Below are 26,130 nucleotides of genomic sequence, written 5' to 3' on the forward strand. Positions count from 1 at the left end.
GAAGGACACATTATTTTGTTCCATGTTGTTCCTTTCTTGTGTTGTGTATTTTCCGTTTTGCCACTTGTCTGGTTTGTAATATACACTTTTTTTGTACCAGCATATTGTATTGGGCGTCACTGTCTTAACTGTTTTAACATTTATAAAATATAATACATTTGTCCCCAAAAACAATTCTGACATTATTATACTGTATGGGTCCTTTTCCTTTCTCTTTGGAGGAGTGTGGCTCAATGGTTAGAGCGGCAGACCCTGAAGCAGAGTTCTGGCCAGGGACCAGGGTTCGATTCCCGCCTCGGCGGGGCTCGGGCTCAATTTCCTCGGACCTGTCTATTCTCGCCTCGGTGCCTATTCTAATCACGGGCCCCACGCTGCAACTCTGGGCAATAGCTTGCTTAGCCTCCACACTGGCCCCAACAGCGCTAAGGATGCCTGGCTTCACCCTGGGGGGTGCCCAGGAGTGGACACTTCACAGGGAAAGCCAGGAGGGGTTCCACAGCGGTATGAGTATCGGCGCCAGGAAACCGCAAAGGCGACACCGCAAGGTCTCCGTCTGGTGACAGTGCGCTCTATAAGTACCTTGACATTTACGTTTACATTTACATTTTCCTTTCTCTTTTTGATTTATCCTTTCTATTGCGTTGACATTAAGGTGATAATTGATGGATTGTTCTTTTTCACAAAACTGTAAAAAATTGTTGTGAATATTATAATTTGAGGTGCTTGATAGGTGAATCAGCGCAGCTGGCTGCCCGGTTTTTGAAATATTTGATGGCAATAAGGGCCTCTCTGGATTTCCCAAATGCATAGAACATTAACTCGTAAAGTTGGGGCATGCTATGTATTTTTTTAAGGTATAAGCTTATGGCAGCTAATACAGTGTTTCCATTTTCTTAAACTTTTGTATAATTGAATGAAATAATCTCTCTTTTTATTTTGTATAGTAAGGGAACAAAGTGTTATATTGTATTTTTTTATGCAATCTCATTGCTAAGATTTTAATTAATTGTGCAATAAAAAACTATCCATCTATCAGGGTATCACCATTCATCAGCCAGACTAGCTAGAATCCAGTGGCATAGTGAGCATGGGACCCACGTCTGGGCATACCATACCAACTTAGGGCGACAAAGCAATAATACTGTACCAGATGATAAATAAATACATACCAAAGGTAAAATACAATTCAATAAACTACTTAGGGGCCAATTCCGACCTTGTTGGAAAGGGTTCCGAATTGGATTTGGATTTGCCTAAACCGATCCGGAGCCCTTGTTTCGGACCGAATCGTTCATAGTTCCGAACGACCAAGTACAATGTCTTGAAAGCCTTAGCACTGACTGAATCAGTTCCGAAAGGCATTCGGAGAGATATACAGCTCTATGGACTAGGTTTTCCGAGAGACCAATTATGATGAACTATTTGGACAGCCTTCCCGATTCGGTTTGCCTGGATTGAAAAAGCTGCCGGAATAGGTCTTTGGGGTCCCGTAGCAGGCCCCCATTCACCTGGTGCCCTCAGAATCGGGCCTGTGGGGGTACCAATGGATCCCCTCTTCCCAACCATGAACAGTGTGGCAGGCCCTATGGTGTTTCCGCCACAGGGTGCACGAGTATCCCCAACCACCCTTTTTGACAATGCAATCCTGTGTACGCGTTCGGGGAGTCTGACAGAATCGTATCTGGATGCATTCAAATGCATCATACTTGTTCTGTCGGAGTCCTCCGATCCGAGTCGTCCAGAAAGCATTCCAGACACGATTCGGTCCTAATGCTTTCCGAACGTGATCGGAATCGGGCTGTAAATTTTCTGAAAACTTAATTTCCAGGGTGATCTTCCCAATTTATTAGTAACTGTAAGGATTGTGTTTACATTTACGCTAATTTATTTAATTATACTTTTGGTATGATAAGTGATTGATAATGCGCAACAGCTACTCCCAAGAGGGGACTTTTCAGTCCCTTAATTATTTTAAATGTTTTCACCACTACTCCAAATCCTGTATTTGCTCAGATAGTATGGACAATGTTATAAAACTTACTCAATTATGGCCCATATGCAGTAATTAATAGCAAGAGCAGGAGTAGTTTAGTCCTTATCTTAAAAAATAACATATTTCCAGCAGTTGCAGTTTAGAGTGAGATGGAGATAGGTGGAGATTGCCAAAGGACAGAATCAAAGACTGACACAAAAGCAAAAACAAACTTAGACACACTGCTATATGAAGACAAACACATACTCCGAGAAAGACAAGTAGACACAGACAGAGGTAGGAATATCTCACAGCTAATTTGATATTCAAAGTTTTAAAACAGGACTAAAACAACTTATTTTTAATGATGTGGTAAGATCATACATTACAATCCTTTCCTCAAACATTATCATTAACATTTTATTAGTAACTATTTCTCCAAAATAGTTAAAGTATTTATTCACTGTGTATCTGCTGCCATGTGGCATTTTCAAACGCTTTTGGAGGAGGAGTTTGATGAGGTGTGGTGGAAGGTTACAAAATCTATAGGTTGGGTAAAGTATCATTCTTAAGAATGTGGAGCTGCAAATCATGGGCATCTATTTTGAAAGGGCTAATCTAAAACAAACCATCTGCTTATGAAGTGCCTACAATACTTAAAACATGCAGCGTTAATGAAGTTACAAAAAAAACATTTAAATTCTTGCCCTTGCCTAGCAAGCTGCTATGGCATCCTTTTTAAACCTGCAGAATTAACAGGCATATTTACAAGCGCCTTGCGCTGATGGTGCGCCACTTTTTGTGACGCACCGGTGGCACAGTGTGGCGCTCCATATTTGCAAAAACACGTAAAGCCACCCTGCATGGCTTTTCGTGTCCTTGTAAATATGGCCCCTTTTCCCGCAGCACTTTATGTGAATGTTGCTGTGGGTGTTCACACGCAACACCCATGGATTCTGCCGCACACATAGAAAGAGGAAAACACCTCTCATGATTGTTTTTGTGCAGGAAGGTGTCCCTTCCTCCACAGCAACAATAATCCCCACAAAGCAGGCACCATGGCACATGGCAGCCAATTGTGCTCCTGCAATGCGGCGCAGCCAAATGACTTGTGGCACCGGGTTGCTTTACTTCCTTGTAAATAGGGCCCCAAATGTTTTCTTCAGGTACATCAAGAGATAATTGAAAAATAATTTGAAGCAAATATTTGGTGACAATAGCCATCCACATAGCAAAAAATTTGATTATGTATGCCAGCACCAGTTTAGTAATTGTTAAGCAAATATGGCATTTCTGTTACTGTCCAAAAACTGGCAAATATCCACTCGGAGATAAAAAGGTAACTGATGTCCTCCTCACGTCTGTCGTTCAAGAGTGTTGCTGGTTGTTGTTTTAGTGTTAGTTTTCCAATGCTTTGCATAGCTGTAATGCCAAGAGAAGACCACACATGTGTCATGACATTAACTGGTGCTCTTCAAAGAATATCACTGCTGATACCTCAATCTAGCAAATGTTTGTGAGTGATTTGTTTTTCTTATTTTGTTCTGCACCACAGGAGCAGCAATTAACATCCTCCCTAACTATTTCAAGCCAAGCATCGTGTTCTTCCTCTTCCTTGGACAGTCTGGTGATTGGGAGTTCCAATTCGTTATCCAGGCTGGTTGGCCAGGACAAAAAACATTCCATTGACACTGTGAGCTGTTCTTCTGCCAAAGATATGGTTGGTCCTTCAATGTCCAGTAAAGAACTTTCAGTGCAGAATAGTGAGACAGTAATAGAAAGTAGGTTGGTGAATTCAGACTGCAAAGCCCAGAACATGGTATGCAGTACAGTCGCAGCATCACGCAGTGGCTGCATGGATACGCTGAACACTACTGAAGAGCCAGCATCAGAAGAAGCACAAGGTAAGAGGTCTTGATTCACATAGTTCGCAATTGTCTATGAAAGGTCTATATTCTACTTTTTCACATATGCTGGTATATAGGTAACAGATTTGCCACATTTTCATCTTTAGCTCAGCTGTTAGTAATCAAGGTACCATATTTTGATGATTTCTATCTATACCGAAAGGGGTTTTGTGTACTATTTCTAGAAAATTGGTATTACTCTCACTAATCAGCTGTAATTATAATGAATAGAAAGGCGCATGCCGGCTAAACGTTGATAAAGGCGTCAGCCGAAACGGGTCCCGTGTAACTTGTGCAGTTAAACAAGTTTTTACTACATTGCCACCCTTTATCAGAAGGTTTTACAATTACATTAGTCATAGCCTGAGGTTTTACCACTGTTTGTTGTATTTCCATATTTTCCATACCGAGTAGTTTTTTTATTTTATTTCAAACCGTTTATGAATTAAGATGTAAAAATGAAACTTTTGCTGACACGAATTGGTAATTTCAAATGAAAAGAAATTATATAGTATTGTTTACATACAATTTGTATGCATGTTATATAATGCAGAGAATGTGTGTTTACATGTAACTATTTGCACTTTATAAGATGGCGCCCATGTAATGGAGCAAATATATGAAACTTTGTGATGCCCACACCATGCATTTGACTTTTTATATTTATGCTGTAAAAACAATATGGCGTGTCATTGTGACCACGGTTGAGGCTGGCAACCAATACACGTAGATTTTTCTTGTGCCTTGAAATAAACTGATCACTTGAAAACTCAGCCTGGAGTATCACTTTCGTGGTCATATTAGGAGATAAGACGTATGTATGTATGGAATATGGAAATACGACAAACCGTGGTAAAACCTCAGGCAATGATTAATGTAATTGTAAAACCTTCGGATAAAGGTGGCAATGTAATGTTGTGAGATAGATATCTATATTTCAGAGAAGGTTACAGACATCTTAATGATAAATATTGTTACCGCATGATCACTACTCTAGAATACCAAAAAGTCAATAAGGATTATGTAGATCTACTGAAAGATTGTCATGAAAAAGAACTTTTGAATTGGGATGAACTAAATTTTCTAAGACACAAACACCCCAAGTTACATTTCACCTTATTCCGAAAGTGCATAAGTCCTGGGCGCCAAATCAGAGCAGCTCAAGAAAGCAACTTTGAGAACAAATCAAAGGACATTGACTTCTTCCTTAATCCCATAAACATATGTGTATATGGTAGTGTGACTGCGGAGGTGCTGAATTAAGCGGCACCCCTGAGTATCACTTGTTAGTAGGAAACCTAGTATACTAATTTAACTTTTGTAGTAGCCTAGTATATATGTTTAACAAACATAAACACTTACACTCACTGGATGATGTCATCAGTGATGTCATTTGAGATGTCATGAGTGATGTCACTGACCATGTCATGAGTGATGTAATATGTGAGGTCATAAGCAGTACATTGCGGGGGCATAAGTTATAGTTAGCTCAGTTAACTATAACTGGTGAATTTCACTGGTTTTGTAATAGTGAAATCTGAGCCTAACTATAACGTCCCTATAACCTTTGGTTTTTTCAGTGAATTTCTAAGGTTCTTTTAATTCTTTTTCCTAACTTTAACGTCCCTATAATCTTTGGGTTTTTTTTAAGTGAACTTCTAAGGTTTCTTTAATTTTATTTCCTAACTGTAACCTGTAACCTTTGAGCGTGGCTATGTCAGTGAGTGCCTGAGTTTCTCAAAAGGTATGTGAGTGGGGGTGTGAGTGTTTGTGTGGGTCTGGGAGTGGCTGCATAAGAGTCTCACTGGGTGTGTGAGTGGGTACGTGAGTGTCTTATTGGGTCTGTGAGTGGGTGCATGAGTGTCACAGTGAGTGTCTCAGTGGGTCTGTGAGTGAGTGTGATAGTGTCTGAGTGGGTGCATGAGTGCCTCCTTGAGCCTGTGTCAGTCTGTGAGTGCATGAGTGTCTCAGTGGGTCTGTGAGGGGGTGCATGAGTCTGTTAGTGGGTGTGTGAGTCTCTGAGTGGGTCTGTGAGTCAGTATGTGAGTCTCTGAGTAGGTCCGTAAGTGGGTGTGAGAGTTTGAGTGGTTTGTAAGTGGGCACATGAGTGGTTGAGTGGGTCTGTGAGCGGGTGTATCTGTCTGAGTGGGTCTGTGAGTGGGTGTAAAGGTGTGTGAATGGGTATGTGAGTGGCTGTGAGAGTGTCTGAATAGATCTGTGTGTGGGTGCATGAGTGCCTGAGTTAATTTGTGAGAAGGTGTGAGAGTGTCTGAGTGTATCTGTGAGTGGATGCATGAATGTCTGAGTGGGTCTATGAGTGCATGTGGGAGTGACTAAGTAGTTTTATGAGTGGGTCTGTGAGTGGGTGTGTGAGTGTCTGAGTAGGTCTGTGAGTACCTGAGTTTGTGAGAGGGTGTCTAAGTGTCTGTGTGGGTGTGTCATTAGCTGTGTCACTGACTGAACCAGAACAAAACAGTCCATAGTTTCGCACAAAATATATAGTGGAGTACTTTTTACTAGCTAATTACTAAGTACTACCTCCTTGGGTAAATGTCCATTACATGTTCTACACCACAGCTGCGTAATGGAGCATGACAAAATGTCCCAAGTGACCTTGTGTGTTTTTTGGCAATGTGATTTTTCCTCATGCATCTTTATCCAGAAATTTGTGTTAACATTAATCTTCCTATAGAGTAGATGACAAAACAAAAAAGAAGTAAGTCTCCACCAAACAAGGGCCCCTCTTCTTAACTATATGAAGTGCTTCTTTCTTTGGTGGAGATGTCCTCATATTCCTCTGCATTAAGAATGTGCCACCAAAATCAGAGGGAAACGTTCAGGAGGGACCTTTTGATAAGCTGTCCATCATCCTGGCAAATGGCGGCAAGACCTTTGCACACTCCTAATTATAAAGGGAGAACCGTGGACTGTGCTCTCACCAGGAGAGGACAAGAAAGATCCCACTTGTCACAGACACATACAGATTGCACTCCAATAGATAAACGATGCATTCACCGCCACAAAGGATTTCACATCGTCTTTCAATGTGAAATTTCAGAGAAAACACACTTGCATTGGCTTCGCCAAGCCCAGGAATTAGGATCATTAGTCCTTTACAGAACTGGATCCGGGGAACCTGCTATGTTTATTTTTTAATTTTAATTTTATTTTTGGAGTTTTATATAGCGCTTACATGACCCGAGGGGTATCAGAGCATGGTACAACAGCATGCATGTATAGAAGCATAAACATTAGAGTACAGTGTCTAACATCTAGAGTACTGGAGGTTACATAGTTCGAGGATATTGACCAGAGGCATAAAGATGGCGCTTGAGGAGAAATTCATTTAGTTGTCTCTTGAAGTTCGTGAAGGAGGGGTTAGTCCTGATATGGGTAGGGAGAGTTTTCCAGATTTTTGGGGCATTCCCTGAGAAAGAGCGGGAGAGGGCTTTTTGTTTATGTCTTTTTGGGGGGATTAAGAGGAGCGAGGTGGAGCTTCTTAGGTTTCTTGATTGTCCCAGCTTTAGTGAGTTTGGCTGCGAGGTAGTCAGGTTTGCCTGTGTGTAAGGCTTTATGGGTGAGACAGGCAGTTTTGAAAGAGCAGCGTGCTTCAATGGGTAGCCATTTTAGGTCCTGCAATGCAGGAGTGATGTGGTCGTATTTCTTGGTACCTGTGACCATTCTTGCTACTGCATTTATGGTGTTTTTCATGGGGGCTAAGTGTGTTTTAGCTGTCCCAGTTAGTGTGGCATTTCCATAGTCAAGTCTGGATAGAACTAGAGTGTGGGTTGCGATTTTTAGGTATTTTGGGGGTATGAAAGGTTTGATTCTGTTGAGGAGTTTTAGGCTGTAGAGGGCGCCTTTTGCTGTGGAGCTTATGTGGGAGCTCATGTTAAGTCTTGCGTCTAGCAAGATCCCTAGTGATTTAGCTGAGATTGCTGGGGTAAGTTTGCAGTTTAGGGAATCTAGGTTGTTTATCCATTCTTGGATCTGAGGGGGTTGTTCGTGATTGGAGAAGACAAGGATTTTGTTTTTTTCTTGGTTGAGTTTGAGGAGGTTGAGGGTTAGCCAATTTTCTACTTTTGTCATTGAGGGAGGATATCTCAAGTTACAGCTGGGTGTCGTCAGCATAGAGATGGTAGGCAATATTTGCTTGTTTTAGAACGGTAGTGCAGGGTTCCATGTAAATGTTGAAGAGTGTGTGGGAGAGGACTGAGCCTTGAGGGACACCTCGAGTTGAGGGGGAGGTGTCGAACATCGAGTTTTTGATTTTTATGAATTGGTATCCGTTGTGCAGAAATGAGGAGAACCATTTTAAGACATTGCCATCTGCTCCGATACGTTTTTGTAGTGCATCTAAAAGTAGCTTGTGATCTACTGTGTCAAAAGCAGCTGATAGGTCGAGGAGGACAAGTAGGCAGCATCTATTGGAGTCAAGGGAGCTGTGAATGTCATCGGTTATGCTCAGTATAGCGGTTTCTGTGCTGCATCCCTTCCTGAACCCAGATTGGTGTGACTCAAGTAGGTTGTTAGATTCCAGGTGTTGGTTCAGTTGGGCGAAAACACATTTCTCCAGGATTTTAGCTAGGAAAGGAAGGTTGGTGATGGGCATAAAGTTTTTGAGATCAATTGGGTCAGCATCTGTTTTTTTTAGAAGGGGGTGATTTGGTCTTGTTTGAGGCAGTCTGGCATCAGCCTGTTGTTTAGGGAGCTGTTGATCTTTGTCCACAGTGAGGTTAGGGTGAGGTTGAGGTTCTTAGCCAGGGATGCGGGTAGAGGGTCTACATAGTGGTTGGAGGGTTTGGAGTTGGCAATCACACTGGAAATGTCCTCTTTGGAGAGAGGTTTGAAGTCCTTCCAACTCTTGGAGGAAGAGGAGGGTCTTGGGTGTAGGCTTATTTTAGAGGTTGACAGAAGAGGGGTCTCGGCTTTGGGGAGCATGTTGTGAACTGGGGTTGAGTTAGGTTTCGTTATGGGTGAAGATTTGCTGTGTTGGGATTGAGGGTGATGGTCTAGGGAGAGCGCAATTTTGGTGATTTTGTAATTGAAGAATTTGGCCAGGTTGTTACACTGAAGTTTTGAGGCAGGGGGGGTTAACCCTGGTGGGCTTGGAGGTCTGTTTCTGGATGATGTTGAATAGTTCTTTGCGGCGATTTTTGGTTTTGTCTAGTGCACTCCTTGAAGAAGGAGGGTTTCTCCTTGATTATGTGTTTTTTGTAGTTTCTACTTTCTCTTTCTGAGCTGGAAGAGGTTTGTTGTGGATGGGTTTCCTCTCCAGAGTTTCTCAGCGGTTCTTGCTTTCCTTCTTTCGGAGTTGAGGTCTTTGTTGAACCAGGCTCTGGATGGGATTTCTCTGATTCTTTTGAGTTTCATGGGGGGCTAGTTGGTCAAGTGCAGTTGTCATTGTCCTGTTGTACAGTGTAGTGAGCTCAACTGTGTTGAGGTTGTCGGTGGAGGGCGGGAGAAGTGATGTTATAGTTTCTTTGAGGACAGAGAGGGGGATGGCATTGAGGTTTCTGCTCCTTTGATGGATGATTTGTGCTTTGACCAGTGGAGCTGCAGTTTGATTGATGAATATAATGATGTGGTGGTCTGACCAGTCGATGGGGAGAATGTTAGTGATGGTTATTGTTTTGTTTGTTGCTATGATTGCATCTAAGCTAGAGCCTTTGTTGTGGGTTTGTCCCCTGCAGTGTTGGGTGAGCTCATTTGTGAGAAGGAGTTCATTTAGTGACTGTATAAATGTCCTTTTCGTTATTCCAGGGGAGGTTGAAGTCACCTAGGATGATGTTGTCGGAGTTGGATAGGGAGCAATGTATAAGTAGGTCAGATATTTGTTCTCCGAACTCAAGAGAATTTCCTGGGGGTGGTAGATGAGATGGCATTTAGTTACTTTGTTGTTTTGATGTGCTAGGTTGGTGTTGAGGTATTCGAAGCTAGAGAAGGAGTGGGTTTCGATTTCAACCATATTGATGATGTTCTTATGGATAATGGCAATGCCGCCACCGCGTTGGTCTATTCTGTCCTTTTTAATGATGGAGTAACCAGGGGGGACTAGAAGGTCAAGGAGGAGATAGGATGTTTCATTGAGCCAGGTTTCGGTGAGGAACGCGATATCAATATTGTAATTCAGTATGACACCAGCCAGCTCTATTGCATGCTTGACTGCGGATCTGCAGTTTATAAGTATGCAGTTGACCTTGTCGCTGTTGGAATGGTTTTGGGTGGAGGGGGGAGCCTGGGGAATGGTTGTGCGTTGAGAGGGAAGTCTTGTAGACCTAAGTTGGTTGTTGGCTCTGCCTATTCCGGTGATTACCTGTATGTTGGAGGAGGGGTTTGGGTTGTTCTGGGGTCATGGATTTTCGAGAGAATCATTGCCTCTCTCAGTGACATCTCAGGATTCGCTCATTTTGGTCTGTGAAATTGGGTGTTGAGAGGGGTGGAGCGCCAGCTGGTCGTCTGGTGACTGGGCAGTTGAGGGGGCTCACTGATGTTTGAGGGAGGGGAGTTGTGAGTATTGGGCGGGAAAAAGGGGGGCTTTGGTGTTGAGAAGGATTTTGTTAATGCCCTGCGTGATTGTGTTGATTTGGCTATGGAGATTGGATAGGTTTTCAGTTATGGTTATGAGGTGCATAGTGGCCATTGGTAAGAGAGTGTTGTTATTTTTCTATACGTGTGAGGCGTTCAGTTGGTTCTGCCATTGATTCTAGGTTAGGGGTAGGAGGAGGAGAGGGGTTGGGGGGCAGATTCGACTGAGGGTGTAGGTTGGGACAAGGGGGTTGGGGGTTGGTAGGATTAGGGGAAGTGGGGACACATGCGTCTTCCGAAAGGCGGGAGGGATTGGGGAGAGTGCTTCTTGAGTGTACTGGTGTTGTTTTGTCTGAGGGTTGGGTGTTGGTTAGGCAAGTGTTGGAGTTACCGTGGGTAGGGAGATTGGGTGGGTGTGTTAGGTGGGGTGAGGGGGTGAGATAGGCTGCGATGTCTTGAGGTGGGAGGTGTGGTCGGGGGGATGGGAGTGGGGGGAGAAGAGGTATCCAGCGTGGGGGTGGAGTGTAGGTCTGAGGAGTTCAGTAGTTGAGGGTTAGGTAGGTTTCATGGCCGTTCTTTGTTGGTTCAGGCTTTGGGGGGTGGGTTGGGAAGGGGTAGGATAGTTGGACGGGGTAGGAATGGAGTTTGGCAGCTTGGGGAAGGCGAGTTCAACTTGGTGAAGGTTGAAGTCATTGGCTTGGACCATGACTTTGCCATTTTTGTATACTGTTATGGTGGCGTTGATTTTGAAGGGAGATGACTTGGAGATAAGCAGAATTTGGCAGTGAGGGATGTTGGTGGTTTTAGTGACTCGCAGGTGGTTGGCTAGGTTATTTCTCCATTTGGCCTGGTGGGTGGTGTAGAAGATGAGATCTGTTTTTGTCTTGCCTTGGGAAGAGTTATGGTAGAGGTCAGCTATGAGTGTTTCAGGGTGTTGTTTGAGTAGTCTGTGTTTAAAGATTTTGGCGGTGTTAGCTGAGAGGTTGGGTGGGTAGATGATGGAGAAGGAGTGAGGGCCGTGGTGTTTAAGGTTGGTGGGATGTAGGGGGTGGGGGCTACGGGGGTGTTCTGGTGGCATTTTCTTATGTTGGTTGACATCTTCATGATTACAGGGGTTAAGGAGGGAGGAAAACAGGTGAAGTTTCTAGGTTGACGGGTAACTACAGGGATGAGGTATGGGAAAACCTAGGGCAGACAGTCTTTTAAAAATGTGTTTGTTTGAGATAGGTGGTGGGGGGTATTGGGATAAGAGATGGAGGGCAGTTTCAGGTTGGGGCAGAGCTCATTGGGGAGGTTAAAAGTGTAGAAGTGTAGTCAAATAGACCATTTCCGGATGGCTGTCCCTTAAAGGGCTATAGAGAGAGGTTGAGTCTTAGTATAGCTTTAGTGGGAATAGTAGTCTAGTCTTTTGTCAGCTTCTCCTGGTGGGGGTGGTTGCCTATGCTTGAGTGTTGGGAGGGTTTAAGTTCACCTGGGGGAGGGGCAAGCGAGGCAGAGTTGAGAAAGGAACAGTATGGCAGGAGGGGGTAGTGGGGTTAGATGTCTGAGGGAGACCAGTCCAAGATGGCCGCCATGGTAGGGAGTTGCTCTCAGTCATCTTTCTATTTCAAATGGACTGTAGGGTAAGGGCAATGAGAGAGTAGGGTGATGGAGAGGAAAAAGTGAAAGAGGACTAGTACTGAGAGTTAAGGAGTGGGGTAGTTAAAATGGATGCCGGTCGTCAGGGGGAACACCGACAATGGGGAGGGGGGATTTTCTCGAACTCCTCCTTGCGGACACATGAGAGGCACAACTAGGGAATTTTTACGGGCTTGTAATTGCGTGACCAGGCGGGGAGGTGCAAGAGACCACACAGTTTATGGACCGCGCAGAGAGCGTTCCCTCCGGTGGGAATGGGAGTCAGGAAAAGATGGGCTTGCACTGTAGGAGTACAGAGTCTTCAACTAAATAATAAATCTGAGCTATATGCTCAAATTCTTCACAAAAATTGTGTGTATGGGCAGTGTCTCACTGAGGGTGCAGGGCGCAGCGCTTATTCTATCATCCTGAGCAGCTTGCTCCGGGGAGGTCTGCGGTCACGTTGCACGCGACCCGGAGCATATGGTGTCCACGCCCGATCTCGGGTCGGGTCAGGTCTGTGGTGTCGTAGATCACTTAAATTGAGGAACCGCACTGGATCCATTGTATGGGGCCGGGGGCTTACCTTACTCCTTGACTCTCCCTTACCTCATCACTGAGTCAATAGCCGAGGCGGTGTGGCAGCTCAGCCGAGCTGGGCTTGATCCAACCCGTCGCAGCGGATGGGGCAGGAGGAACTTCCTGCTCCGTGGCTCCCCTTGCCTCATTCTGGATGAGGCGGCGTAGCAGCTCAGCCGAGCTGGCGTCAATGGCGATCCAGATGGGTCACTGTGGAGTGCTCCGTGGCTTCCCTTGCCTCATTCTGGATGAGGTGGCGTAGCAGCTCAGCCGAGCTGGCGTTAATGGCGATCCAGATGGGTCACCGTGGACAGTGGATGTGGGAGATACATCCAGCTCTGTGGTTCACCTCAGCCTCGTCGACAGCAGCGGAGGTGGTGGAGCACGTAGCCGTGTTGGCCTCACTGGGTATCTGCACAGGCCCAGTGGACGGGACGGGGCAGGGCACAAATCCTGCTCTGTGCTGCGCAACCTCTGCTGGGTGTCTGGAGCAGAGGGGGGCAATCCAACCTCATCACCAGCACGGAAGGCAGTTTACGTTTGTAAGTGCTTCCTGTTGAGGTTTAATTTCTATGAAATAAGCATCATGGCCAGAACAGAAGCTCACCTGCCCGTTTATCCATCAAGATTCCACATTTTGCACAAAATGTCTACCCAATTGGAGTACTTTCTACAGGTTACTTAGTAAGTGCTACATTGAGTTGTATGACTTTACAACGCATTCCGTTGTAACGCATGCCTTTACCACGCATGCGTTACAACGCGAATGCCATCACCACGCATATTCTTTACCACGAAAATTCCTTTTACACACATACTTTTACAACGATTTTTGTTGTTAAACTATGCATGTAAATGGCATTTTCATGTTAAAGGATTTCACCCTAAAAATGTACCTCTTAAATTTACCCCTCCAGACACCACCCCCTCATTCCTCCTTACCTTTCCTCTCCTTGATCTTCCATGGTGACGTTGTACGTCGTTAAGAGGAAGCGGAAGTGTTTTTCCGTTTCCTCTTACGACTCCGATTGCCTCCGCGTCTTTTTCTATATACTTCGGAAACAGGTGCGTTTTTTAAATTTTTTTTGGGTGGTGCCCCCCCAAGGCCGCATTTTTATCCCCCCTTTTTTAAAAACTTTAGCACACATGCCTTTTCTATGTATTTCGTAGTAAAGTTTTGCATGGTAAAGGCTTTTCGTTGTAACCACGGATGTGTTGTAATGCATGCGTGGTTATGGTAATGTGTGGAAACAGCTGCGTCGTAGTGGCCATTTTCCCTACATTGTTGCGTAGCTGTGTAATGCACCACGAGGCAATGTGGCCACCCACTCGAGCCGATTTTGGCCCCGGGGACCCCATCTCCCAAGGCCCGGTCTTGTCATTCTGGCTGTCCTGAAGCCCACCCAGAGCACCAAGTCTGCACTGTTGGGGACCACAGGGGGAGTCTGAGTGCCCCAGAGGTCCCTGCCGGCTCCCTGCCTCTTGTGAAAGTCGGCATTGGTACCACATATAGGGAGCTGCTGCCCCACATGTAGGGAGCTGCTTTCACTTGGCAGTAGCTGTCAGCTCCCACCAAGAGAAAGCAAACTGCTAGATCTTGGGGGTGGGCACCCTGGGACATAGCAGGAGTTGGTCCTGGGGGTGGCGGTCCACAGGGCCATAATTATCTTCAGGAGGGTGGCCGCACGGCCCCTCGCCTTTATTTATTTCTCATGGGCTGGCTCTTGGGAGTTGGTGGTCCCCGGGGTCAGATATGGCCCTGGGAGATGTCATCAGTGATGTCATGAGTGATGTCACTGACCATGTCATCAGTGATATAATATGTGAGGTCATAAGCAGTGCATTGCGGGGGGCACAAGTTATAGTTAGCTCAGCTAACTATAAATGCCGAATTTCACTGGTTTTCTGAGTGAAATCTGAGCCTAACTATAATGTCCCTGTAACCTTTCTATGTTTTTTAATTTAATTTCCTAACTATAACATCCCTGTAACCTTTGTTTTTTTCAGTGAATTGTTTATGGTTTTTTAAGTCATAATGGTATTTGCAGAGTGGTGGAGAAAGGGGTCAGGTACTCTGACCAGCTCTCCGGAATCCCGCTGTATAGGACTTACAGAAAGTACCAGGAGGTCCCTCAGGAAGTACCAAGAGGACTTCATTACCCAACCAGTAGTGCACCAGGAGACACGTTTGCAGAGTAGTGGAGAAAGGGGGCACTCAGGCTCCCCCCTTCTCCCCCACTATTGCTAAGAGGTCTTCAGAGGCCACGACCCCTTTCTCCACCACTCTGCAAACGCGCCTCCTGACGCACTGCTGGCTGGACTGCGAAGTCCTGACGTGTTTCTGCTTTACACCTCGTTCACGATCAAGTGAACAAGGCGTAAAGCCTAAACACGTCAGAGGAGCCATTAGATCGTATTTTGTGGCATATTTGGGTCGTCTGACTGGTCTTCATTAAATAGTGAAGGATTGGTGAAGCCGTACTTGTTGGGGTTCACAAACTCATACAACTGTTTTCTTCTGACCAGGTTTCGGTTTGATCTTTTCCATCTTCTTCTTGCCCATCCCAGGGGTCAGAATAAAGGGCATACCCTTTTGTCCTGCGGCTGCGATGGTACTTCTCCACAGGACATGGTTCATTTCATGATGTTTTGCCCATTTTATGATATGCCCAGAAAATCCTTTTTAATTCCTATTCTGAAACAGGCCAATTTAAGACAAGTACGGTCCACATTTATATTTCTACAAATGTTGATGGGTAACACTGTTTTTTATGTGCTTAACTTTTTAAAATCCGCAATTAGGCTTAAGGCGAGTTTTGATTAACTCGCCTGACCCTTGTCACTATCCCCGGCACTATGCACTTTACCTTGCTCCACTAGCTGTCTAACTAAAAACTTAATTAAGCGCAAGGTCTTACCTCACCACTTAGAGCGTTGTTTAGCAGGTATTTTATGTGTGTTCGTGGAGATTTGGTAATCATATATTTTTAAAATGTATATATATATTTTTACATTGTATACACTATGCTTAAACTGGGTATGTTCCCGTCTGGATTGTATGTATTATATTCTACTTGTGCTTTTATGGTTTTATCACATGAAACCGAATAAAGTGATTTTGATTTGATTTGAAGGACTGTTTATATATTCCAGATAAAGCTTATAATTTAGTAGGCTGGGCAGCACACGAAGTTGCACATATTGCACATGTTACTCGTGGTGCATTTTTTTACATTATACCTTAATTTTGGAATAGTTAGCTTGAATATATGTTTTTTTTCCAAACAGTGAAATGTTTGTCAAAAATAGTAAGTGAACTACTGGACTATATATTTGCCTGTGTAAAGTGAAACTAAAAGCACAATACTTATGTAGTTAGGAATGTAGAATTAAAAAAACAGGCTTTCCATTGTTAAAAATCAAATTTAGCACATTTGAAAAGGGAGCCTGTTGAATCTGTTCTCCCCAAGGCATAACTCGCAATAGACAGTCATTAGAATTACAATGTTTTGCTTTTGTGCCTGACATGAATAGGTTTTTGATAAAATGTTAGACAACAGCCTGGACCAGTGGAATTATGTGACTCTCTGACTTTGGAGTTTACTTCATAACTATGGATTTGCCGCACTTGCCCCTTAATTTGAGACCTAATTTGCTGACTTAAACAAAAACAGTGTTCCTAGCTTATATGGTTAAAACAAATCTTGCCAAAGAATGTGTACGTAATGGCAAATTGTTTGCATTTTTTGTACTGCATAATTTAGATGACCCTGCTGCATAATTTGGTCCTCCAATGCTATATAATCCTAGTGCCCCAGGAGTTGTTAAAACTCTGCAAATTGGTTTGGGAGATGTGATTATGATAATGAAAACCATGGTTTTGGGATACCTGTGAAATATTTTCTATATGTTTGGGGTTCTGTGGATTATGGGATTTCTACCACCGTGAAGTTAAAGTAGATAATCATGTAATGTATGTATTTAAGCCTCGCGTGGATCACGCTCCCCCTCCATTCTCTCACAAATAGTAATAAAATGTATTTTACTCATTGTGTAAATATTTTCCAAGAAAAATTTACATGGAAGATCAATCTGCAGCATTTGGCTAAAAGGAAATCACGGCTTGCGGAAGGAGACTTCTTTGTTTGTGTGCCCTACAAAACCCATTGGGCAAAAGGATATTCTCATATGGGGCATTCTGTAAGCTGAATCACCTCTTACGGCTTCCAATGTTTGACACATGAGGGAACTAAGGATGGTATGTTGGTCAAGTGTGGAGGCTTGGTTTCAAATTGAGGGCCACTGTGAATGTTGACACGCAATCAAAACTTACTGACATGCATGAGGGACTGCTGCATTGCATTGTAATTGCTTTGCTTGAGGATAGTAGACTTGGTGATATATCTGTTTTGTGCTGACAACTTTTGCAATCTGTCATGTAATTTTAAAAATACCAATGAAGTTGTTTATATAAATAAATCTAGAACCCTAGTTAAAAAATGTGCAACACAGCCACTAGACAATGACACCTCATGCCGAATTTATCAAAACAGACCTATTAAAAGGACTGATGTTGCAAATTGAATCAGATTGAAAACTCACTTCCAGGGGCTTCTGGTCATTGCACTTTACAAAGCCGCTCTCAGCAATATAGACCACCAAGAGGATCTTGGGAATCAGTGAAGTGGGACGTTCACTCATGCGCCAAAAGTTGTTGTTCTGTAGTTATACAAATGAATCCTAAAGAAATCAATCAGTCTTGGAGTTGTGAAGTGCAGCTACTCACCCGCAAGGATCTCAAGGCGCTGGAGGGGAAGCTCCATTGAGTGATGGGGTCATCCAAAGAGCCAGGTCTTGAGGTCCTCCCTGAACTGGGGTAGTGTAGGCACTCGCTGGAGTGGAGGTGGAGGTCGTTCCAGGCCTTGTCTGCGAGGTAGGAGAAGGACTTTCCTCTTGTTCAGGTCTTGTAGATGCGTGGGATGGTGGCCAGAGAGAGGTCAGATGATTGGAGGTGTCTCTTGGGTGTGTGGAAGGAGAGGTGGTTGTTTAGATATGATGGTCTGATGTTGTGGAGGGCCTTGTATGCATGGGTGAGGAGATTGAAGGTTATTCTTCTCTTGATGGGGAGCCAGTGGAGATCACAGAGGTGTTGGGTGATGTGGTTGTGACGGGGGATGTCTAGGATCAGTCTTGCTGCGGTGTCCTGGATGGTATGGAGTTTGCGGAGGAGTTTCTTGTTGATTCCAGCATAGGAGGCGTTACTGTGGTCTAATCTGCTAGTGATGAGGGCATGTGTAACCGTTTTTCTGGATTTGGTGGGATCCATCTGAACATTTTTAGGATTATGCCGAGGGTGTTGAAGCAGGCTGAGGACACGGTGTTGATTCTGGTGGTTCATCATGAGCGATGAATCAAGTATGATGCTGAGGTTCCGTGCATGATCTGTTGAGGGGGTTTCGAGGGCTGGGGCCACAAGGTGTTGTTCCATGTGGAGGGGGTGGAGCTGAGAATGAAGAAATCAATGAGTTTGTGATGTTTATACACTATGTTGAAGTCAATGTCTCCTGACACTCCTATGCTGTTCTTAAGGACTTGGATTTTCATTTTTTCTTGCCTGATTTGTATACATAGTCAATTGAACACACCTTCTATGCTTACATCAGGAAATTTGTTCTGAAATTGCATCTTGCTCATTCAGGTATTATGGATGTTTTTACATAATAACAATGCAAATAGATCTGGTGCCTCCACTCCTTCTCCGAAAATAGCAGCAGTTTAAGGTGCATCGGTGTTGATATGACTAAGTTCTGTATGTGTGACCAGTTTTCTTCTTCCTGGCAATCTTGCTAACCAATTTTTCATTTGTTACTGTGATGCATCTGAGAGTAGAGTGTGCAGAGACTGCTCCTCATTGGCAAATGAAAAAGTTGTAACTACTGTGGTGTCAAAAAAACACAGCATGTAGTATGACTTCAGTTATATAGGTTACAAGGGTCAATGTCCAAAGTCACAATAGTGTAAGAATCGAGTTTTTTAGGGAAATAATCAATGGTTTTCTGATTGTGAAGTACATAAGAGAAGGCCTTCTTCCCTATGCGATGAAGGTGCCTCATTGGAGGTCAAGAGTGGGAAGGGAAGTACTAGACAGAAATCAAACTCAACTTCCTGTCTATTATAATATCGAACACTTGCTGCATACCCTTTCCAGGGTATTTTTTAGGAAGCTGTAAGCTATCTTTCTTAAAATCCCTAATATGCTGTATTTGGGCTTCCCAGGTCAAAAAGCAGGCCTTTCTGAGGGGTGATTGAGGTACTAAGCTACTATAGGGGTAGATGGAACTGGTAAATTTAGTGCATATGTTCAGACGCAGACAACCCAATGCCATGGTGTCAGCTAAGTGCATGTTGAAACTGCCACTTCGAGTGGTGGGGAGGTAATGGTACGCAGCAGCATAAACTAGGAGGGTTAGAATAGCGATGAAGCGGTTGGGGAAGGGACCGTGACATTGGGATGGTGACAAGTAGCGAGGATGGAAACTGCGACAAGGGTAAGTGGTGTAGTTACTCAGATGTCGAAGGGCGCTGGAAAAGTTATGAGTGATAATAGGAAATTAGTTGAGGCAGGGGATGAGCAAAGATGAAAGGGATTTGGGCCAGGAGGTGAAGTGGTTTAGGAATAATGACACTAGCTTACTGTTGTGCTTAATTCGTAAAAATATATGTCCCAGGGCCCTTGTCAGGAAGCTACTGCAACTTGCGCCACCAATTGCCCCTGTCAGCACTGCCAAGGACAGTGCCAACACAACTACTACCCCACACTATTCTGCAAGTGTGACAATTCAGACTATTACAAGCCACCCAAAGCTATAAGAAAGGCTTGGGCGGCAGGTATTATTCATTTTCATGTATTTCGTTATTTTACAACAGTTGCTGTGCTCATCTCAAAATTGAACAAACAGCGCCACCATGTGTCGGACTGTCATGAGTACAGTGTTGAAAATTAAGTGCTGGTGCAGAGCATAGGAACCCACGGGCTCAAATTAAGGACTGGCTTAGTGACAAGGAGGTTGGAACAAGGCAGTAAAGCGGAAAGCCAAACACCTGCCCCACTTTTAACCCTACCACTAATGTCACTGCCTAGAACTTGACCCTGCCTATAAGTGCTCCTTTCACTCTCCCTTCCTTTTAGCGATCCATCCTGCCCATCTGTCCTTGCTTTCATCCATCTATCCATCTTCACCTTTCCATCCATACATTCATTCAACCGTCTTTGCTTTTACTTTGCCTACCACCGTTCATTCTCTTTCATTCTACTATTCACCCAGCTTCCTCTCACCCTCTCTTTATTTCACCATTTGACCCTTCGTTCCTTCCACTTTCTTTCTCCCCCTCTTCATTTTTTCTATTACTATCCTCTCTCCCACCCTTTCTGCTTGCCCTGCCCCCTTTAGATTCTTTTTTCTGCATTTGTGTTATTTTTCTACCCCAGCCACTGCACTTGGCAGCCCTCAGCTCTGTCGTGGTATTTCTTGACAGTGTTATTTATGAGGATTTATCTGCAGAAAGAAGAGGCCCATAAAGAATTAGTCAACCTTTTAGTTAGACCCTGCCTAGGAGCAAGCCCGGTTCTAGCGGGTGGGCCGGGTGCGCCATCCCACCCAATCCTGAGCCTGTCCCACCCAAACATGAGCATCAGCCTGGCAGTGACGCCACGAAGGCCAGTAGTAAATGGCCCCTTTCATTTAACCCCTTCGCCGCGGCACGAATTCCGCCGCGGCGCTGGGGGGTTTGGGGTCAGCGCGGCGCCACCATGCTCGTGACGGAACCCTCCGTCATGAGTCACGGGCGAGCTGTGCTCATGACGGAGTGGTTCCGTCACGACTCCGCCCACTTGCATTGTTCGCCCGCACAGGCGGGGAATCAGTGCCGCGTGGGCGGAGCGGCCGCCAACGGCCGCAGCATGACGGAACCACTCCGTCATGAGCACACGGCGCCTGTGGCTCATGACGGAGTGGTTCTGTCATGAGCAGGTAAGGGGTTAAAATGTTCCTCTGAATGTTGTTTTTCTTCCTGGCCTTGGAGTTGCATGATTGTGTCTGGGCTCTCTCTCACAGGCACCCCCAATCACACATCTCCTTTTAGAAAGGTGGGCTGTGTCCCCACCCACTCGTGCCGGTAGACTAGAGGCATGGTAAAGGGGACAAATCCTCTCTTTGGCACTGGGTAACCTTAAACATTCTGCTGAGTGGATATTTCCTTTTCTATTTCACACTGGAGAAAAAAGTATGTTTCTCCGTATTCACCTTTCCTGGCCCCGGCAGCTGCTTTTCAGACAGGGCTGTGATGAGGAACTGAGCAGGTGAGAGAATGTCTGGCTATTTGTTCTTCTTTTTTAAATCATCAGAGAACGCCCAGCAAGATGCATTCTTCCTGTATGCTTTATTTAAACAGTTTTTATCTTTATTAAGGCCGGCTCTGCCAAGGATGTGAGACAACAATAAAAATGTCCAGATAACTGGTGATTAATGATCCTGCCAATACTTTGTCTGCTGGTAGTTTTGAAATGCAGATACACTGTATTTTATGTGGAAAGCTTAGTGGGTTTTACTGCCTTTGTCAGAGAGATTCTTGTCTTACTTGCAGTTCAGAAGTTACAATCCTATCATAGGACAGTGACCAATGAACTGTCAGCAAAGAGCTGCATGTACACCTGAATGATAGAGTTAGAACTTTTCTTTTGTTGTGTGTGTTGTAAGATAGTTCGAACTTCCCCAGTCTTTAATTATTCTAATGTTGCTAAAAAGAGTTTGTTTGAGCAGAAATAAATTTTTATCAGTAAAGGCAATGCCTAACCACTGGGGTATGCTTTAAATCCTGAGCGTGTGCTTCTCCAGACCAAACCCTCTTAAAACATACTGCCCACCAGTATGGATGACGTGAGTCCTACACCTTGCAATCCTTATTGGTTTATGTGACATTTCCTGTAGACTGATTTACATACTTGCATGATTGATTGTCTCTGTATAATGTGTGCGTAATGTAAAGTACTCTGACACCCTACACTGATATGAGTAGCGCTATACAACATATGAAATGCATAGGAGACAGTGGCTACGGAGAGATAAGGGGCTCTGGTGGAGGGTGGTACTGAGGGTGTCCGAGAAGGAGGTCAATAGGGGTCAGGGCTACGGAGAAATGAGGGCACTGGAGGAGGGTGGCAGTGAGGGAGTCTGAAAAGGAAGCCAATAAGGGGGGGCTATGGAGAGATGAGGGGTCCTGGTGGAAGGTGGCAATGAGGGAGTTTGAGGTGGAGGTCAATAGGGGGCGGGGCTACAGAGAGATATGGGGCACTGGAGGAGGGTGGCAGTGGAGAAATCCGAGGAGGAGGTCAATAGGTGGGGGCTACGGAGAGATGAGGGGCGCTGGTGGAGGGTGGTAGTGAGGGAGTCCAAGAAGGAGATCAATGGCGGGGGGTTACGGAGAGATGAAGGGCACTGCTGGAGGGCAGCATTGAGGGAATCTGAGAAAGAAGGCAATCGGGGGAGGGGCTACGGAGAGATGAGGGACGCTGGTGGAGGGTGGTAGTGAGGGAGTCCGAGAAGGAGGTCAATGGGGGGCTACGGAGAGATGAGGGGCGCTGGTGGAGGGTGGAAGTGATGGAATCCGAGGAGATCAATCGGGGGGCTACGGAGAGAAGAGGGGTGCTGGTGGACGTGGCAGTGAGGGAATCCGAGGAGGAGGTCATGAGGGAGAGCCCGAGAAGTGTCACTTGCCTGATACTCCTACGTCAGAAACCTCCTCTTCCCATCAAAGGGACATTACATGGAAAAAAATACTTTTTGAGAGTGATAACATTTAGAAACAGATATGGAAAGAAAATAATGTGTTTTACTGGGCCCCAGTAAGACTAAGGAGAGATAAAGGAGGGCCCTGAAGCAGGCCTGTCTAGACATATAAGTGACAAATCGGGCCCGCAGTGGACCACCCGTATGCATCCTTGCCCACCCAAATAAAAATTTCTGGAGCCGGGCCTGCTTTAGAGCCCATGGCGTAACGGCACAAACCACTTTAACTGAAAGAGGGGGGGGGTTCACAGAGCAACTGGGTGGAGTATAGGGGGAGCAGTGATGCGATGAACCGGTTTAAGAACAGCCAACCTATTCTGTTCTCCATGTTGAAAATTGCTTTCCACCACTGAAACGTGACGTCACATCAGAGGTTGAGAGGAATGGTATCTGCAGACCCGTTATAGGAGCAAAAGTAAAGCAAATATTTGCCCCCTTAGGTATCATGCCTTACTGTGCACATAGGGAGTTCACCATTATATTTTCAACGCCCATTTTTTCCTTCTTTTTTTCTTTCCCTGTGATTTGCTTGCAAGTTAGTTTTTCTATTGTCGTTTTTCAGCTCCAGTCTTCGTCTTCTCAAGTCTCTCAGAGCACCATGCATTAGAAAGAGAACACTTTTCCCTGGAAGCCTGAACCCGTATTGTTTTTGTTCAATGAGAAATATGCGCGCAATAGGGTTGGGTCACAAGCGTGAAGGAGGCATTTTGGTAGTCCGTGCCAGAAAATCGTATTAGTGGTTTTCAGAGACCCTTGGGACATTCCATGGATGTTTATACGACCCGAAGCTAAGCAGCTGTGTCTGGTTTAAAGGGTCAAGTGCAGAAAGATATTTAAGCGCTGCCCAAATGTTGTCTGACATGGGAACAAAAAACAAACCCCATAATAACTCTCTTTTTTCGTGTCGTGTTTCTGTCACTGACAGTTAACCTGTTCCATGTTGTGGGAACACCAGCCCACCCCTCGTCCAAATCCCACTCTTATGTTCCCAATAGGCTTAATCGAAAAGGTCTGTCAGGGACACGTCATGAGCAGTAAACACGGAAGTGAAAATAAAAGGAGCAGTCAGGGTCACTGGAATAATGCGGCGAACACGACCAAATTATGTGGCAGAGTTGATTAAATTAAGCAGCAAGGAAGGGCAAATTATTTGGCATGATGCAGCACATTTTATGATAGATAGTATTACTTAATTATTTTGGTGTTTTTACACGTCAGTGCCAATTTACCACCCAAATACAGCAATAAGCAACTGGAAGGTGACCAGTCAATCTTTGCAAAGGGACTTCCACTGCAGGGCAACGTGTCACTGAGTTTTAAGTAGCTTTGAATTTGTATGAGGTTGAAGCAATATTTTTTTATCTGAAAATTATGCAGCAGATTAATATGCGGCAAATGTGGCAAATTCATAATTATGCATAAATCGCCACAGCTGCTGCTTTAGTGTAAATTAAAGCAGGTCCTCCAGGCTCCTGTGCCTGGTGTTCTCGATGAGTGAAAGTTGTGCATGTCCGTCGCTAGCACAATACTATATGAACTGTGCTTTATGGCAAGCAGCCAGGTAAATAGTGACGTTTCTTGCTTTTTTTCTTGTCCGCTGGCCCAATTGTACATAATCTCTGGTCTTGAGACGGTAGCGGGGTAAACTGAGTACATTTAATATCCAACCACCGGATAATTAGATATAAATAGCTACCACCTAAATTTTTTTTGTTTCATACGTACACTTCTTCTGTGTGGGGGAGCAGACATTGGCGTTTAAACTTTCCAAATGTGTTTAAAGAGGCGGCAGTAACAAGCCTATCACAGTGCAGCACGGAGCTGTGAAACTTGGAGACTTTAGTGCAGATGTAAACTTTCTCATCCCTTAGTCAAGCTACTATGACCCCAGTGACTAAAGTTTTCCAGTCCCCATTGCGCCTGCCTCCCTATATAGAAACTCAAGATTAAACCACACCCCCCTGTTGAGGTGATGGAACATCCACAAAAGCTTTGAGTCGTGCCAGCGCTGGGCTAAAGTAAATTTAGGCAAACTGTCCACCCTGTGAGGACAATTTTTCTTTTTTTTACTGACTGGGTAACGTAAAACTATAGGCTTTACAATGTTAACCCTAATGGTGTAACACAACGCAACGTGATGGCAGACAAGATGTCCTTTAGGTGATGGAGGATGTCCGGTGTGAGACCTGGTGGTACTGATGTGGGATGAGCTCCAGGGAGAACATCAGGAGTGAAGACTGTGCATGGGCAAGATCTCTGCCCAGGACTAGTGTGGTGTTGTGTTCTCCCTCTGTGTTTTTTCTGGTCAAATTCAAGGCTTTTGCTTCACCCTTGTACCAGGGTGTTGAAGAACCTACTCCCCTCTTTTTTTAAGGTCTGCTGTTAACCAAGAAATTTTGTTGATAAAAAAACTTCTTCATCCATTGGTATATCATAGAGTCTAGGTACCACCCATCACAGCAAACCGCATTGGGCAATGGTCATCCCATTCCAATAAACATTTTTTATTTTTAAAAACATAGGGGCAGATTTACAAACCCCTTGGGGCAGATTTACAAACCCCTTGCGCCTCTTTTACGCCGCCGTTGCGTCTTTTTTGTAGGCGTTCCGGCGCAGGGGGGGGTCGTTTCGGCACAGGAACGCCTCCTAAAAGTGGCTGAGTGAAATCTACAAGATTTCACTCAGTCACTTTTAAGCCCATGCTGCGTCAAAACCCTGTGCCTGCTTGAAGCATGCGTAAGGATTGACGCAGCATTTCAAAGATAGGGCCTTGCTGGAGCTGCGTCACGCTTGCGATGCAACTCTAGCTATGCGCCGCCTTTACGGCACAGATGCATCACGCATCTGTCCGTTTTTGCCCCATGGTGCGCCTCAGTGTAAATGCGGCGCATCCATGGTGGCGGAGCTGTGACGCACAATAACTGGCGCATCCCTGCTGATATGCAGGGATGCACCAGTTATTGTAAATCTGCCCCATATTTTTTTACCTTTTGCGAGGTTCATGCAGCTAATCACGCACTGCAACCAGGCCACTCTCTGAAACGGGAAGTGCCCTGTATCCCGCGAGATCTTTAATATGCTGCTAACCTTAAAATATGGTTCGCCATTCTATATTATTAGCTAAAGTATTACATAAACTATTCAAAGCTAACTTCCCGCATATGTGCCTGCAGGCTCATGCATACAGCTGCACAAGCAGACATCTTGAATGTTTTTATTCTACTTTATAACAAAAAGTCTTCCCAGATGGCCACCCTTCCATGAGCATGGTTGCACTTGCATGCCCACCTTCAGTTCACCACCTAGGAATGCTTTTGACATTTTTTTATCATTGTTTACTGCATATCATGTTGGCCAATAAGTTGTTTCCAAATGTGTCATCATTCTTGGAAAGATAAAGTTATACTAAACTAGACCAAAGAAAATAAGCATTAGCAAATCCAGTAGATCTGCAGTCTATGCCAGATCGGTTGACTTCGCCAGAGCTTGCTCAGCTATGTGTTGCCTCGCCTTGCATGAGTGGACGTGTGGTGTGCTGTTGCGGGTGGCATGCTGCTCCTTCTGTGCTTTTTGCAAATACTCAGCAATGCAGTCCTAACCCTTTGTATTGGTGGATGGCAGGATGCAATTTGAGTTGATGAACTTACAGTCCCTTGCGTATTTGCCATCCAGAGGTTTCATC

At 44.8% G+C, this 26,130-nt stretch overlaps 1 protein-coding gene across 8 annotated transcripts in view; it reads left to right on the plus strand.

Moving 5' to 3' along the window:
* Positions 1 to 26,130, plus strand: part of IPCEF1 (interaction protein for cytohesin exchange factors 1) — an 844,548-nt gene that overhangs the window by 727,792 nt on the left and 90,626 nt on the right. For all 8 annotated transcript variants that reach the window (XM_085611547.1, XM_085611538.1, XM_085611539.1 and 5 more), the window contains one exon: positions 3,528 to 3,876. In XM_085611547.1, the coding sequence (XP_085467673.1) occupies positions 3,528 to 3,876 (349 nt within the window). The remainder of the gene's footprint in view (positions 1 to 3,527; positions 3,877 to 26,130) is intronic.

The sequence above is a fragment of the Triturus cristatus genome, chromosome 6 (assembly GCF_964204655.1).
Source record: "Triturus cristatus chromosome 6, aTriCri1.1, whole genome shotgun sequence".
NCBI classification, from domain to species: Eukaryota; Metazoa; Chordata; class Amphibia; order Caudata; family Salamandridae; genus Triturus; species Triturus cristatus.